This window comes from Epinephelus fuscoguttatus, linkage group LG6 (assembly GCF_011397635.1).
Source record: "Epinephelus fuscoguttatus linkage group LG6, E.fuscoguttatus.final_Chr_v1".
NCBI lineage: Eukaryota > Metazoa > Chordata > Actinopteri > Perciformes > Serranidae > Epinephelus > Epinephelus fuscoguttatus.
Window position 1 is genome coordinate 22,779,151 of NC_064757.1, and position 15,023 is coordinate 22,794,173.

Below are 15,023 nucleotides of genomic sequence, written 5' to 3' on the forward strand. Positions count from 1 at the left end.
TCATTTGCCACGTAAAGAGTTTCATTGGAATGTTTCATTGCAAAAACTGTTTTATGCATGTAAACATAGTCATTTATCTTTACACTTCATCTGCTTCACAACAACACTTCCTTTTGCCTGACTCACATGTCACTGAATGAACCAAACAGAAGCAATGACGAATAACACTGAGGTTAATGAGAAGAAAACCATAGAGGGGTTTTTTGTGTCACTGAGAAAAGTATTTAAACATGTAAATATATAAATAATCAGCTCTTTAAACTTAAATATGTAAATACTGAACTGTATAAGCATAACTCAGCATTAACTCAAATATATTCACCTCTAAAGCTTACCTTCAGAAGGAATTAAAGAGTCAAGGGGAAGTGATTCATGATAGCCTAACTGATGTCATTTAGCTCGAAACGTCTGGCGCAATTCAATGCAGGGAACATTCAGTCATGTCTGAGATGTTTGGACAGTAAAGTGGAGATGGTTGTCAGTCAAACTGCAGAGGTACTGTGGGAAACACCTTTGTTTGCAACTTTTACTTATTGATAATCTACTGGCCCATGAAAGTGGCTGCTGGCAGGGGCTGTGTTGCATTAGCACGCATCTTTACTGTTAGGAGAGGTTGTCGTTAAACTTTAAAGCCTGCTGAGTTTGCAGTGCTGTCTCAGAGACCAACGAGAGACGCACAGTGGACAGAATATTATATGCTGCATCTAAAAATGCAACCAGCTGTATAGAAACGCTGCATCTCTGACCACACTGCTTCTGCTCTCCTCACTATCATGCTTTCAAAAGAAACCGGAGCTTGAAATAAGAAGGAACCAAAATAGTTCTCCCCATGAACATCCTGTTGTGCTGACATTTGAATATCAGACTCAGTTAAGATGTTCTTATTAGCAGCGTTTTGACTTTAAAAATCCAAATGAAGGGGTTTATGTAAGAGCCTTTAAAGCCACCAGATAACACTGAAAAACAACCGACTGTGCTTTGCCAAATGACATGTCCTCCAAAATAAGTTACACTCGCCCCTGAGTTGACTTTATGGGGCCACCCTGGAAGGCATCAGTGTCAGTAACATCATCTGAGCCCCGCAGCCTCCCCCTGCAGAGGTGAGTGCATCAAATCGTACATGTGGCGTCCCGAACACAATGTCACGCTGACTCTCCAACTGGATCCTCTCTCTGAATTCGAAGTGGCAGCTGTCAAAAAGCCTTTCTCTTTACTGATGTCACTGCATCATTTCCCCACCAACAGAAGGAATAAACACTCATTGGAAATGGCAGGCCAAATGTGCTGATGTTTCCACAAAGAGAGACAACTGCTGGGTCGGCAACTCTCTCCAGCCTCTGGAAAATCGATTTAAACCTCACAGAAAGTCAGAGAGACGGTACACGGACCAGACAAAACCAGTTGCCATGGTTACCAAGACACACTTAGGAGGGTGAATGAGCTGAGAAAAGCAGAATATGCATGAAATATAAATATATCTTCTCAGCAAAGGGCTTACAATCTCACAGACAAAGAGTCACTGGACCCAGAGGCTCCGTGTCTGTAAAGATGCCGTGAACAATGACGTTTTTAATAAACTCTTGTAATCATCAAGGAGACTCAAGAGGAATTTAACTTGACTAAATTGTGCTGACACATTATGAAATGGTTGCACAATGCACGATGACGCACTGGACATCAGACAAAATGTCCAAATAAGCAAAAAGGAATTAAATCTGTAACAGTGCGCTGCCTTAATACAATATATTAATACAAATAGCATAAATCAAGCAGCTGATTATTACAGAAATCATAACAATATATTTGTACTTCTTGAGCATAATCTTTGAGGAAGTCACTGACATGCTGTAACAAAAAGGATCTGTGCACAGTCAGTCACCAGAAACATTTTCTTGGCATCATATGTTTTCTGCAAACAGCAAATATGTCACATTTGTACGTTTCTAAATTGTTGTACTTCAGAGGACATGTATATGCGCTGAATTTCTCATGAGGAAGCAATGGCAGATGGTGTGCAACTAGGTGAGACAGCTGCCAAGCAGCAAACAGAAGCAGAAAACTGTTCTTTGACGAGAGCTCAGGACGTGTCCATTCATGTTTGTAACAACTAAACTGAGTATTTTGAGCCAAACATGTTTTTCTACCCCTAACCATGTAGTTTTTGTAAGATTACTTTTTAGCCATTGAGCTCTTTAGCAGAAATGGTTCGTAAGTGTTTGTGTCATTGTTCACTAGCGCAGGGTAAATACCATTTTGTTCTTTCAGCATTGGACTGTGCTGTTAATGTGCTAACTGGCTAACTAGCGTCTTGAATCTGTCCTGTTTGTCTTACGGTTTCTCTTTTTGAATGGAGAATACAGACAGACATTTCCTCTAATGGAGGCACAGAAGGTATGTGTTGGATGGCTGAAGTCTTTGCATTGTGTATGGTGCAACTTTTTGGTCAAGACACAGGCAACGTGAGGCAATGTAACAGCCAGCCTTCATTGCCACTAGTTCCTTGATGACGCTTTGTGTCTGGGCCTTAAAGCTCACAAGTTAAAATGTTGAATCTCGTGCATTTAAATACATTTCTATGAGGGGTTACATGCCAAACACTTTCTTTATACACACAGTCTGGTCACATTTCCTAATCAAATGTAGCACGAGAGTATGAGGAACAAGCTGCTCTTACCTGGTCACACAACTCATGATCTGACTAAGAATGACTGAGGTTGTGGCTGGTTGGCCAATTGTTTCATTTCTCATTTTTAAAAACAGAGAGATCGTGCTCGATATCATGTTGGCAATGGTTTTGGAACTGTTTCAAAACTTTGTGCTCAGCCGCAATGGTTTCTAAGGTCAAAACCAGCCCTTTGTTTATTGCTCATTTCCTCCATTTCCTCGCCATTTTACATCACCATAGATCATTTCCCACAGAATATTACCACATAATCCCACTGAAGACAATGGGGGCAAATTTAGACTTCCATTTAATTTATTCAGTAGGACTGGAGGAAGTTTTGTCTTTTCTTTATTGTATGACTGAGATTAAAACTGCTGAGAAACAATAGTTTAAGGACTGAGACTCTAATTTGTCCTTCAGCTGGTCAGATTTTGGTCACATGCTCACAGATACCTACATTTTGCCTCATAAACTGTCTTAACTATTATGGTTTTAGTTATCAAAATGAGGACTCCATTTGTTTGAAAGCTTTACTCAAAGTCAGCCTGCACATGACAATCTTGTAGCTGGTCAGAAAATGAAACTTGGTACAACAGTTGAGTAAATACTGTACGCTACTGTGGCAATAACAGCTCACCTTTCCCTTTCCAGTGGGCCTGGGAGGCAAATCCAATGTGGCCGCCATATTTTCTGTTAAATTCAGCCATGAGGGCTTTGTAAGGGTTTCGGATCATGAGGATGCTGGAGTCAAAAGATTCAATCTCCTTCCTGCCACTCTCGTGTGTCTTAATGCAGATCGTCCTCCCACTTCGCCAGTGGTCCCGCTCCCCTTTAAATCCTGTGAAACATTTACAATCCCACAGTGAATAGATTTAATCCTCAGAGGTTTGTGAATCACATCAGATGAATGTCAAAGCCTACCTTTATTATAAAGGGAGCCATCAAAGTAATAGCTGCCGGTGTAGAAGCCGGTGGCGAGCTCTATGAGGTGGCGAGCCCAGGTGTTGCCAGCTCCGGGGAAACTGGCGAGTGCCACCAGCTGCTTAGCACGACTGGGGAGGAAGTGCCGGTCCATGCAGCGGTTATCTGACACAACACAAAGAACACCAGGCTTCATTAATGATTTCTTGTATGTACTGAAACAATAAAACATTCTCCAGCCATGAACAGGGGGCACGAACTGTGACAGTGCAAAACAGCTGACAAGTTGCTCAACACAATCAAGCTTCAAATAGATACCGAAAGTCAGTCACTTCCTGATTTGGGCTTCGTTCTGTAATAAAGGGGGCTAAAGACAAAGAAGTTATGCTGAAACATTGGAAGTTTGTGGCAAAGACATTTAAACATCGCTGGAGGAAAAGGTCAATATGGACACATTCTGGTTATGTTTTGTTCTGCGTGGGTTAGTTTCGTCTTCATCACATATTGCCTAACAATAACAATGCCCACTTACTGACGTTAATGTGTGACGTTAATACTCTGAAAATATGCTCTAAAAATACTGGAGCTAGAAAGTCTTTAGCTGCAGACCTTTGAGTACAACTCGTCCAGTATATTTACATGAATTTCACTTCCCGCTGCGGCTTGTTCTTGTCTTTTTGCTTCACAGCAATAAACATCCTTTTTGTTTACTGGGCTCTGTGTTTCTGCTGATCCAAGCTACAGCTGCCTGCTGCATTCGGGAAACACTGTTCACAATGACGCATATGCTAGAGACACACCAATGCTGGATTTCTGTGGCTAGTAGTGATATTTGAGAATAAAAGGGTGCTGCAAGGATAGCGTTTTTTTTTTGTTTGTTTTTTTGGTAGCCTGATGCGGAAGTCAGTGTCGCCCTTGTTCCTTTGCTGAAAAGCCTATGGGTTTTTTTTCATTGTTTTGTTTTTTTAACATTGCAGAAAATAAGCTCTGTGGTTCAGAGAAGTTTATGATATTTACATCTGTTGCTCAGCAAGAATCTTAATCCTGACAAATTCACATCACTTTTATAACTTTTCAAGCATAAATGCAGTCGCAAGAAGTAAAAAGCTAATGCTAGGCTATAAACAAACTACACCATGGTAGCATGACTTCCATGTCGCTGTCACAACAAGGCTGTAAACTTGTGTTCAGCGTGATAACGTTCTGTGTTCTCATTTAGCAACCGTCTTTATAAGATACATAAAGATTAGAAAGTTTTGGGTTTTAGGACTCATTCCTGCACCACGGTATGGAAAACTGTAACCCTATGTTTCAAAATATTTTTTTTATAGAGATGCCGGAAATTTGGTTATTGAAGTGTTGTGATAAAGGTACATCTGGGACAGGATATTTTAGATCTGAACTAAATAAACTTTAACATGGTAACAGTAAATATTAGGGGTGGGAGAAAAAAAAATCAATACATATATCACAATATTTTGTGTAGCAATATTGTATCGATACACAGACGGCAAGTATTGATTTTTTTTTTTATTGTATAAATTATCATTATTGCAAATACAAATTTAACTTTTGGTAGCCTACTAGAATAGTAAAATCAGTTGCTTTTCCTGTCCACTAGATAGATTTTGATGCAATAAAAAGGACGAACAGACTGAATATCTTAAAACAGAAGACAGATATTGATAAAGTTTTCCTCTGGGGACATAATTTCCAGTTGAAAAAGATTTTAAAAACTGCAATATATGCTATCGTAATGTTACTATTGTATATATATATATATATATATATATATGATGATCCTTTTTTATATAAGATATTTACCTGCTCTAGTGCACACAGTGGTGAAAAAAATCAGGGCAAAGATGGGGTGGTGTCGGGTGTTTTCAAGGTCACAACAACTCCACATTTTCACACTTCACACACCCTGCTTAAGTGTGCACATCTTTATTTCCTGCACACATGGTGTGGCTGCTACTTGGGTTTCCTGACATGCCTCTCATTTCAATGTGCTCTTTACATACTGCTGCAAGCTACAAAATGTTACCTTGAACTTGCGTCTGGTACACCACAAAGTACTCTTCGTTCCCGCAGCTCTCGAACTCTTCCCCATGGCAGCGGTTGAGACACATGCCCTCGTCCTCCAGCTCATGCAGGGAGAAGAGAGGAGTCGGGAAGCCGCAGTAACATCGATCTCCAGCCAGGACGGCCAGCGTTTTCTCCTAAAGTACAACTGCCATTAAACACTGAGGACACACTCGCACATATGTACAATGTATTAATACACACATTCCCCTCACCCTCTCTGTGCACATGTCCACACATTTGTCCACAGACATGTTTCGGATGACCATGCTGAAGGGAAGTGCCAGAGTGACATTGTCTGGCCGGTGGAAACACCCTTTGAAAATGGCGCTGCCATCTGAAACAGACACAAGAAACCAAAATGTTTTTCATCGTGAGAAAGAAAAAAACAAAAAACACTGCAGTTTTATGGTTACTGAGCACAGCTTCCATCAGCTTGGCCTCTATTCACTGACCCCTGATGAAGAGATCCCACTGGGACTCTCCCTCAGTCTACTGAGGCCCTGACCTGCCAGCAGACTCAACCAATAGCAGCGCTCTCATCCCTGCAGTGTGATGATGACCTTTAATCTTAGGTCCTCACTCTGGTCTGATGGATGGACCATGAATCACAGCAGCACAGAGGAGCTGCTTCTTTCCTCTCACAGGAAGTTGTGATATTATCTGTAAGATGATGTTTCATCCTTTGATTTTGTTATTTTAGGTTTTTCTGGTGCTACTTCTGCACATAAATCTTATCTTACAGAATAACTGGATGACTTTTAAGAAAACAACCAACCAAAACAACCTGAAAAGATACAGTGGGTTTAAATCAGGATTAAACCGCTGATCATATCGTGGGCTGCATCATTTGATTAGAGGATGAAAGCCACTGTATAAAGTTACTGCAGAAGAAAACCCCAAACATCCATTTCACATTTTTTTCAGGCTGTCAACACATCAGCTGTGTTGGTGTACACGTGAAGCTCTCTCTGCTGTCAACAGATGGTTAAGCTTTAATAACAGAGGACGAAAACCACACTAAAAGCTTTTTACTGTGACAGATACCATGATGACGGCAACTCGCTTGCTCAAATGTCGCTGAATAAAATATGCACATGGACCTGTGCGTCTACGGAATTTATTCATGCTACCAAAACCTGCAGCTCCCCAAGACTGCTGAGCTACGCTTAACTATCAGCGCTGTGAGGCATTAAAACAAGGTAACACCGCTTGCAAATTAGCTTCAGCCATGTGAGTGTATCTAATGTTTTATTTATTTTTGACCTTTTTCCCCGACTAAAAGTTGCATTTTTAATGTCATGGCCTTGCTCTCTTCATTTCCCTGCAGTATATCTTCACTGCATCCTCCCTCTGTTACCCCCCTCTGCCCTCGCATACGGCAGAGCTTTTTAAATCAACCGAGAGGCTGTTTTTGTTCCTCCGTTGACTACTATCACACGTATGCAGCATCCAAACGCATATTTCAAACAAAGTCTTAAGAAATAAACGCAGAATGATCACTTTGCAAGAATATCTTAGGAGTTAAGTTTTACTGAAAACAGCCATGTGACCATAATGGTGGTGAAAACCACAAAACGGCCACCTCGACACATTTCCTGCATTTCCTCTTTGATGTTCACATGACGGAGATCAGGGTCAGAGGAGAAAACATAAGCACGAAGAGCCTATTCAGCAGTTCTGGTGGCAAACTGAGAGAAAAAAAAAGCAGAAATGAAAATAACAATAAACAAACAGCAGTGAACTGGATGGGGTTACAATACCCCAGGGTCATTTAGATTCAAGAGCTGCTTAAATATTCGCCATAGGTGTGTAGGCTGACCTTCTCCTTTCACAATAGCAGATTATTTCTAAGAAGCAGAGGGTAGATGAGAAAAAGGAAGCGCAAAGAGAAGAAGAAGGAAAAGGTGTGAAAAGTTACCTCACACAGGACTTTTAAAAGAACAAAATCGACAAATTATCTTTTTCACTTCTGCTAAACAGCCCTGCCTTCACTTCACTTCAGTTTTCCAGCAGCAACGAGTGTTTAGGATGCAGACCACGGCTGGCTGGCCTACGTAGGTAGCACAGCTCTCCGGGGAAAGAGGTAAACACAACAGAGCAGCCTGCTCCCAACTGTGGCATTAACCCAAAATAAAACAAATATTTTCCCTCCAAACAGCCGGGCTTGTTACATTTCTGGATATGAAATAACATCTTTGTGCTTTAGTGGATACTGCTGGTATACTCAGGTCTGCTTGTATCTTTTCTCAGCACATGGACATCAATTCATCAAATTCAAGAATTTTTTGTGACCATATATTTTTAAATTATGGACATGACAGTGCTCTTGTGTGTCTCCTTGACAGCCCTGCGTGGAGCGGCACGTTGTTCCTGTGAAGCCCGGGGGAGTTTTTGTTGTTGTTGCAGAGTGTCAGACTCACAGCGACGTGCTGACTCCTGGCTCAGCTCCAATCTATAGATGGACAGTCTGTTGGCTCCTCCACACAGGTTGCTCTTCTCTCCTTTGCACTCCATGTTGCATTCGCTATCTGATGCATTGGGCGCCTGAATCTTGTGACCGCAGTAGCACTCTGCTCCGAACTCCAGACCTGCGTACATGTACCCTCTGGAGGGCAGAGAAAGGAAAAAACATCAGCATCGTTAGTGAAGGAAAAACAGAGAGATGGTGTGTGTTCTGAGGCTTTTTGACATTTCTTAATCCTTCACAGGCCAATACAGATTATTATTCAGAGCAGCTGGATAAGCAGTGATCAATAAAACGAAACAAATGTTGCACAGAGGATGTTGAAGTAAAGATGAGAACGCATCCAAACATAACAACACCTCTTACTTTGGTGAAAATGCTGCAAGGCTCTAGAGGAAATCATTCATATGCTTGAAAACTATGTTCATCACACAAGGTCTCTTCACACCCTTCTGTTGCTGCGTGGAGGATTTGACTCCCAGGGGCCTTTTGGGTGCAATTAGACGTCTAACACACCCCTCACACAGGACAAATCCCCTGGGCTGTCAATCAAACCCATGCCTCTGTGCGCTACTATGTGCTGTTACCCCTCATTTGTTTGTCTGTTTATATTAACCCGCTGCTCCTGGAGAGGAGGCGACCCGGCTGCGAGAAGCGAGAAGCGAGAAGCAAGAAGAGGACGGAGCTGAAAACAAGCGTCTCTCTCTGTTCCTATTCTCCGCTCTTTGAATCAGTGATGGGTGTAATTCAATGCATTCGAGAGCGCCGTCCCCTGGTATTCCACGGGGAGAGAAAAGAGGTGAAAGAAAGATGGGTGAGGTAGCAGAGAGGGAGAGAGGATGGAAGGAAATGAGATAAATGGAAGAGAGGAGCAGAGAAATAAATGCTTGTAAAACTGGAGCATACATAATTATTTTTTTTACGTTTTAACCTCAGAAGAACACCAAGAATCTACAAACTAATTTGGTAATGTATCAGCTGATGTTTTTTATGTACATATATATAAATTAAAATAAATAAATGAAATCTGCAGCAGGTCTCCCCCCAATTGAGTTACAAAAATTGTATGAGGGTGTTCATTGTGGCAAAATATATGCGAACATCTTCATATGACATCAATATGTGACTTTTTAACATGTCATTTCAAAACTATGGTCAGTATTGTGCTGATATAAGAGCGTTCTGGAAAAGCCTTTCACAGGATACTTGAAACCTGGCTGCAAGGATTTGCTCTCATACAGCCACAAGAGCACAACTGAGGTTGAGCTCTGACGCTGGTCCATAAGGTCTGGCTCACAGTCAACTCTCCTATTCATTCATCAAAGGTGTTGGATGCAAGGCCGGACTATTAACCGGGCAAAGCAGGCAGCTACCACAGGACCAAAGAATTGCAAAAGGGTCTGTGCACTTTAATCCAGCCTTTTCAAAAGAAAGTGTCAGGTGTGTGTGGCTATAAATCAGCAGTCCCCTATGACAGAGAAATGCCTGCACACTGACAAAAGAGAAGAAAAGACTCTTGATTGATTCCATGTGAAAAGAGTGACACAATATAAGAAAATGTGACAAAGAGTATCACCATTGTGTAACCCTTTGCACATGGAATACACTGATTCTTATTGCATCTCAAGAGCCTTCTCTACTTGTTTTTGTTGTCATTGTGCAGGCAAGACCCTTAAAATAGGCCTTGAGAGGTTGTCTAATGGCAAGAGGGTATTTTGCACATATATGCTGATGTTAATATCTGTGACAAGCCTGCATTGGCCATGGGACTCCCTAAAAACCCAGGGTTTCACCCAGGGGCTGTTCCTTACATCCTTCATCACTCAGAGTGCTGTGTACCTCATGTGCATCCTCGTCGGCTCGCACTGGGTTGCCTCACCACTTCTTGGATAAGCTAGCAAAAACGTGACCTTTATTAACGTAATCTTTGCCTTAACCTCAAGATTAAACAGGAGACATCACGCCTGACTGTAACCTCAAACTGAGATGATTTCTTACATTTTGTCGTGATGACAATTTACAGAGATACATTTAGATTTTTGCTCTTTGTACTGCTGCCACAGCTGCAACCGTGACTAGACGTCCTGCAGGTTTTCAAATGACTTCTTCCTGACTGCTGATAAATTCTCAGACTGACCATCATAATGTTACATTGAAAAATATGTACAACCACATAGTGCTAAAATATATTGACATCAAAAATGTTAGATGTCTGCCCAAACAGGGTTACAAGGCAAACTATCAGTTTCCATGTATATAGGTGCGAGACCAAATATACAAGTTATAGGAAAACGTCTACAGTATATTCTGTATATGTATTCTTTATATTATCCAGTCTAAGTTGCAGAATTTACAAGCTTTAGAAATAAAACTAGCCCATGCATCTTCTCATTTTCATCAAACCAATATAATTTATTCTTATAAAGGTGCACACAGGTTATCATATAAAGCATGAACCTGCACTCCAAGACAGCACTGCACTGCTATATCCTGCAAAGCCATGCCCGTCCAGGTGAAACCCCATATGTTTTGGGAGTTACCTATTGGTCATTAACTGGCCATCAGTTCTATTAAACACCACAGATCAAGGAAACTATTTTTATACTTTAATAGTTTCCAAAGATGAGGAAGTACCTTTTAATTAATGTCAGATATTTTTAAAGTTCATATCAGCTCTTCTGCTCTGTCAGCTCTATTTCATCAACGTGACAGCAGAGATTAAAAAAAAAAAAGTGAAAAAAGAGAGGATATGTAATTGATGAGTGTTTGTGTTGTTAGCTGCTGTCATACCTTTCTGCACAGTTGTCCTGGCAACGAAATACAGTCATTTTTTTGTAGTCAAAAAAGGAAACTCCTCTCAGCGCTCTTTTCTGTGTGTCATCAATGTAGCAGCCAATATACTTTGCTGAAAAAGAGAGAAAACATATATATAAATAGAAGTTAATTATGGAGCAAAAGAGAGACACATTTTCAAATTGAAATACAGAGACACAAAGAGTACATGATGTTTACTCTACATTTAGTGTACAACAGAGTAAAAAAGCATTTGTAAATGGAGTCAAATGAGTCAAAAGTGAATACTGTCTGCAACAGTATCTTCCTCACATGCCGACACAGTGTAGTAACAGAGCACATGAGGAGTCCAAACTGGGGCAGAATCTTTATTTATTTATAAAGACACACATCCCCTTCTAGTGGCCTGTAACTGTAACTGTCATCTCGCTCCTTTTTTTTTTTCATGAATGTGTGGGGGTTGGGCTCCAGTGAACCTCTGCAGAGGGATACAGCAACCCTTTAACAGCTTCTTCCTACTCATTAAAATGCTGTTTCTCTATTTAACTGAACTACACAGGCTCTATACCTTTAACAAACAAGCCTCTTGCCATCTGTGCTGTGCCATTACCCCTCTGAGCCTCTGATCATAGCTAAATGAGTCCTAGTCCCCTTGCATTACTTTAATTGTTATGGACTAAAGACCTGGGTTTGTGCAGCATGTGGTGTGCTGCAGGACTCGGCTATAATCTTCCTCTTAACTATTGTTGCGCTGGAAATAATCTGCTTTATGATGAAGGGAAATGCTGATTTAAATGAAACTGGAAGCTCATTTTGAATCGTATAGTTCATCTTTATGAGGGCAAATGATGAAAGATCAGATGTGCAACTGATATCATTATCTGTTTTGTACTTTCAATATGCAAACGATGCACAATAACCTCTCTGCATCTGGTGGATCATTTAAACCAATGTCAACAGTGTTTGAGCTATATTCTATCCCCAGTCCACTCCTGTTTTCCCCTCAGTACAGAATGCTTCTGTGCCACTGCACCACACAGTGCAAATGTGTTTATGTGCTGCGCTCTGCATCTCATGCTGCAATATTCCCTCCAAATTAAATTGCGAACCAGTGGGAATGAGTGCATTTGCAGTGAGACAAGAGAAAAAGCTTAAGATGGTTCAGACTGCAGAGTGATGAGTGGTGCATGAGAGCAAACGAATGCTTTGAAGCTGCTAATTACTCCATCATCACTTTCAGCTGCAGTCCTGTGAGGTTGGTGTTTCAGGGCGGGAGGGGAGGAGGAGGACTGAGCCAGACTGAGAGACCTTTATTTGATCAGACACCCTAAAGCTTGAATATACTGTACATTGTAAACATGTTTGTTTTCCTGACCTTGAATTGAAAAAAAAAAAAAGAGGAAAAACAGCTCAGCAGTGCACTAGAAATACATTATTGTCTAATATTCTCCACTTTAATGTGAAGCAGAGTACTGTACTGTGACTCATAGTTTTTGTGATGGAATCACTTATTTGTTTTCTCTTCAGGCTCAGAGAGGCCCCGAGTAGAGTGAGATAAAAATCAGGGAGGCTGCCTTGACGCTGGCACACACGGAGCAGCAGTCACTCACACTTATGTTTCATATTTATGGGCAGTTTAGATTCTCCACCTGCCTGTACTGCACTCTGGAGGGAAACCAGAAACCCACATAACCACAATGGAGTGATAGTAAAACGAATGGCTCCTCAGTGTCTATTTTAAGGTGCCGCGGATATGAATAAATAGAAACACCCAAATAGCACGTGTTGAGTTAAGCAGTAGTTGAACTAGATGTTTACAACTTACAACTACAATTTTGACGTACTTGTCCTTCCCTTGAGTATTTTTACTCCACTACATGTCAGGGAAAAAGACTGTGCATTAATCCAATACATGTATTGGTGCTTGTATATAGCAATACTTGTTGCTTTATAAATTAAGTTTTTACATACAAACTGTGTCCAGTTTCTAAAGTATAAAGCACTGTTACAGATTAAACCACCCAACAGTACATTTAGTAGCTAAAATGCTAATTGCTCTTAAAATGCCAGACTTTTCATTAAGCTTGGGGGGTATCATGGCATTACAGTAAACCAGGGTAAACCAGTTAGAAGTCCTAAAGGTATGACTTTTAATCCCATCAAAAATACGGACGCCCCTCTTTCTGTTAAACTGATACAGAGATGCTGTATTGAGGTGATGTAGTGAGCAGCACATGCCACCAGAGGTCAGTCTCTACAGGTGTAACAGGCAGCCCAGCTGAGAAAGATGGTGATTGTGAGTGGTGGGGATAACATTACAGGATGAAGAAAAAGCTGGCCAGCAACGGCAGAAAGTGACTTTGGGGAAAGCAGCTCAGCTTAACTTTTTTTTTTTTTAATTCACAAATACCGTCACTTAATGCAGACCTTGGTAAAACGTCAGGAAGATATGCAGTTTGCTACTTTACCCAAATAAAGTCTGAATACTTTATGCACTTGGAAATTAGTTCTAACTAAAGAAATATGCAAAGCTTTATTTATTTTTGTGGGCAGACTGAAAATGATATCTACGAAATCTTTGGAGTCCCATGATGGGAAGAATGTTTTAAGTGTCTAAACACCTGCAGTGGAAAGTAACTAAGTACATTTCTCAAGCACTGTACTTGTGTTATACATCAAAGGTGTTTAAGTTTGGTTATTTCCATTTTAATACTACTTTATACTTATATTTCATTGCATTCTAGTGTTACTATTGTACATTTAAGTCCCTGATATTTATCTGACAAATATATTTACCTAAAATATAAAGATTTTGCAGATAAAACACATGATCAATTTATAAGACTGCCCAATAGTGTATCAGATAGTTAAAATTACTACAATAATAAAATGGTGCTTACGTGTTAATGGATCAGTAATAATAATCCACGAGTGCTTTAAGTACACTTTCATGATAATATTTATGTGAACAATTTATTTGAATAAAGGATATTTACATGTAAAAGATTATTTTAACATATTGGTATTATTGCTTTTACTTAATTAAAAGTATCCCAGTACTCGTATTTCTATTGTGTTCCTTTCTGAAAAGAGGACTAGAGGTCTGGCACAACTGTCACAAGAGGATTTTTCTTGAATACATGTTGGAGAAATCCACCGTTTGACTTTGTGTTTAATAATTTATACTTCATCCAGCAGTGCAGAGAGTGTTTGACAGGGTAAGAAAAGCCAAGAGGAGGAAGAGAGAAGTAAGCCAGGAGTAAATGATCTCCTCTAATCAGCTCGTTTGATCATGTTTCATTTGGAAAGGAATAAGTAAGCAGGATATTCGTGCCATCCAAGGTCAGAGTCAGTCGACTCTAGAGAGACACTTCCTGTCCTCATGCTGGTGTTTTCAAAACGTTTGGTAATTCGATAAGATGTCACATGCCATTCAGGAGTTTATATGCAAACCTTTCCTGACAGGATTTTGTAACTGCCCTGCTATAAAAAGAGAGATAAAACTGTAAATCCTGCATGAAGTTATTTAGATGCGCAGCCGAACACATACCATGTGGCAGCAGGCAAAGCTGCAGCCGAAGCCCTGTGGGTGAGACCCTTGAAGGATTCACTCCGAGACGAGACAGAGGACTTAATCATAATCATCATCTCACTCCACTCTCAAGAGATTTCCTACATGACCAATTACAACTGGAAATTCTCAGTCATTATGATGGTGCGGTTTGTAATTAGAGATTGCGTTGGATCAGTTTCATATTAACATGAAGTGTTGAAGGAACAGTTGAAGGAAGTGCTGCTTGCGTGTTACTGCAGTGAATATTTATCATAAATCAGCCTGTCATATGATATTTTAAATTGTTGTTTCTTGAATATTCTCATTATCAACAAAAGCAATGATTTATTCTAATTATTGTTATAATAATATTGTACACAAGAATCCAATCGTAAACACTGAGTATTCATTAATGTTGCAACACTGCAATTATCTTCATGATTGCCGGCACACATTGTGATTCATTTAAAATTCACTTACTGTTCCAGTAAATTCCATTTATGTTTTGCTGATCTGCTTAAGTGAGCACTGCACTGAAT

General features: G+C 40.3%; 1 protein-coding gene across 2 annotated transcripts in view; it reads right to left on the reverse strand.

Moving 5' to 3' along the window:
- Positions 1-15,023, reverse strand: part of wscd2 (WSC domain containing 2) — a 46,966-nt gene that overhangs the window by 3,360 nt on the left and 28,583 nt on the right. For both annotated transcript variants that reach the window (XM_049578894.1, XM_049578895.1), the window contains exons 3-8: positions 10,929-11,043; positions 8,095-8,279; positions 5,887-6,008; positions 5,634-5,808; positions 3,587-3,751; positions 3,303-3,503 (exon numbers count right to left, since the gene is read on the reverse strand). In XM_049578894.1, coding sequence (XP_049434851.1) covers positions 3,303-3,503; positions 3,587-3,751; positions 5,634-5,808; positions 5,887-6,008; positions 8,095-8,279; positions 10,929-11,043 — 963 coding nt within the window. The remainder of the gene's footprint in view (positions 1-3,302; positions 3,504-3,586; positions 3,752-5,633; positions 5,809-5,886; positions 6,009-8,094; positions 8,280-10,928; positions 11,044-15,023) is intronic.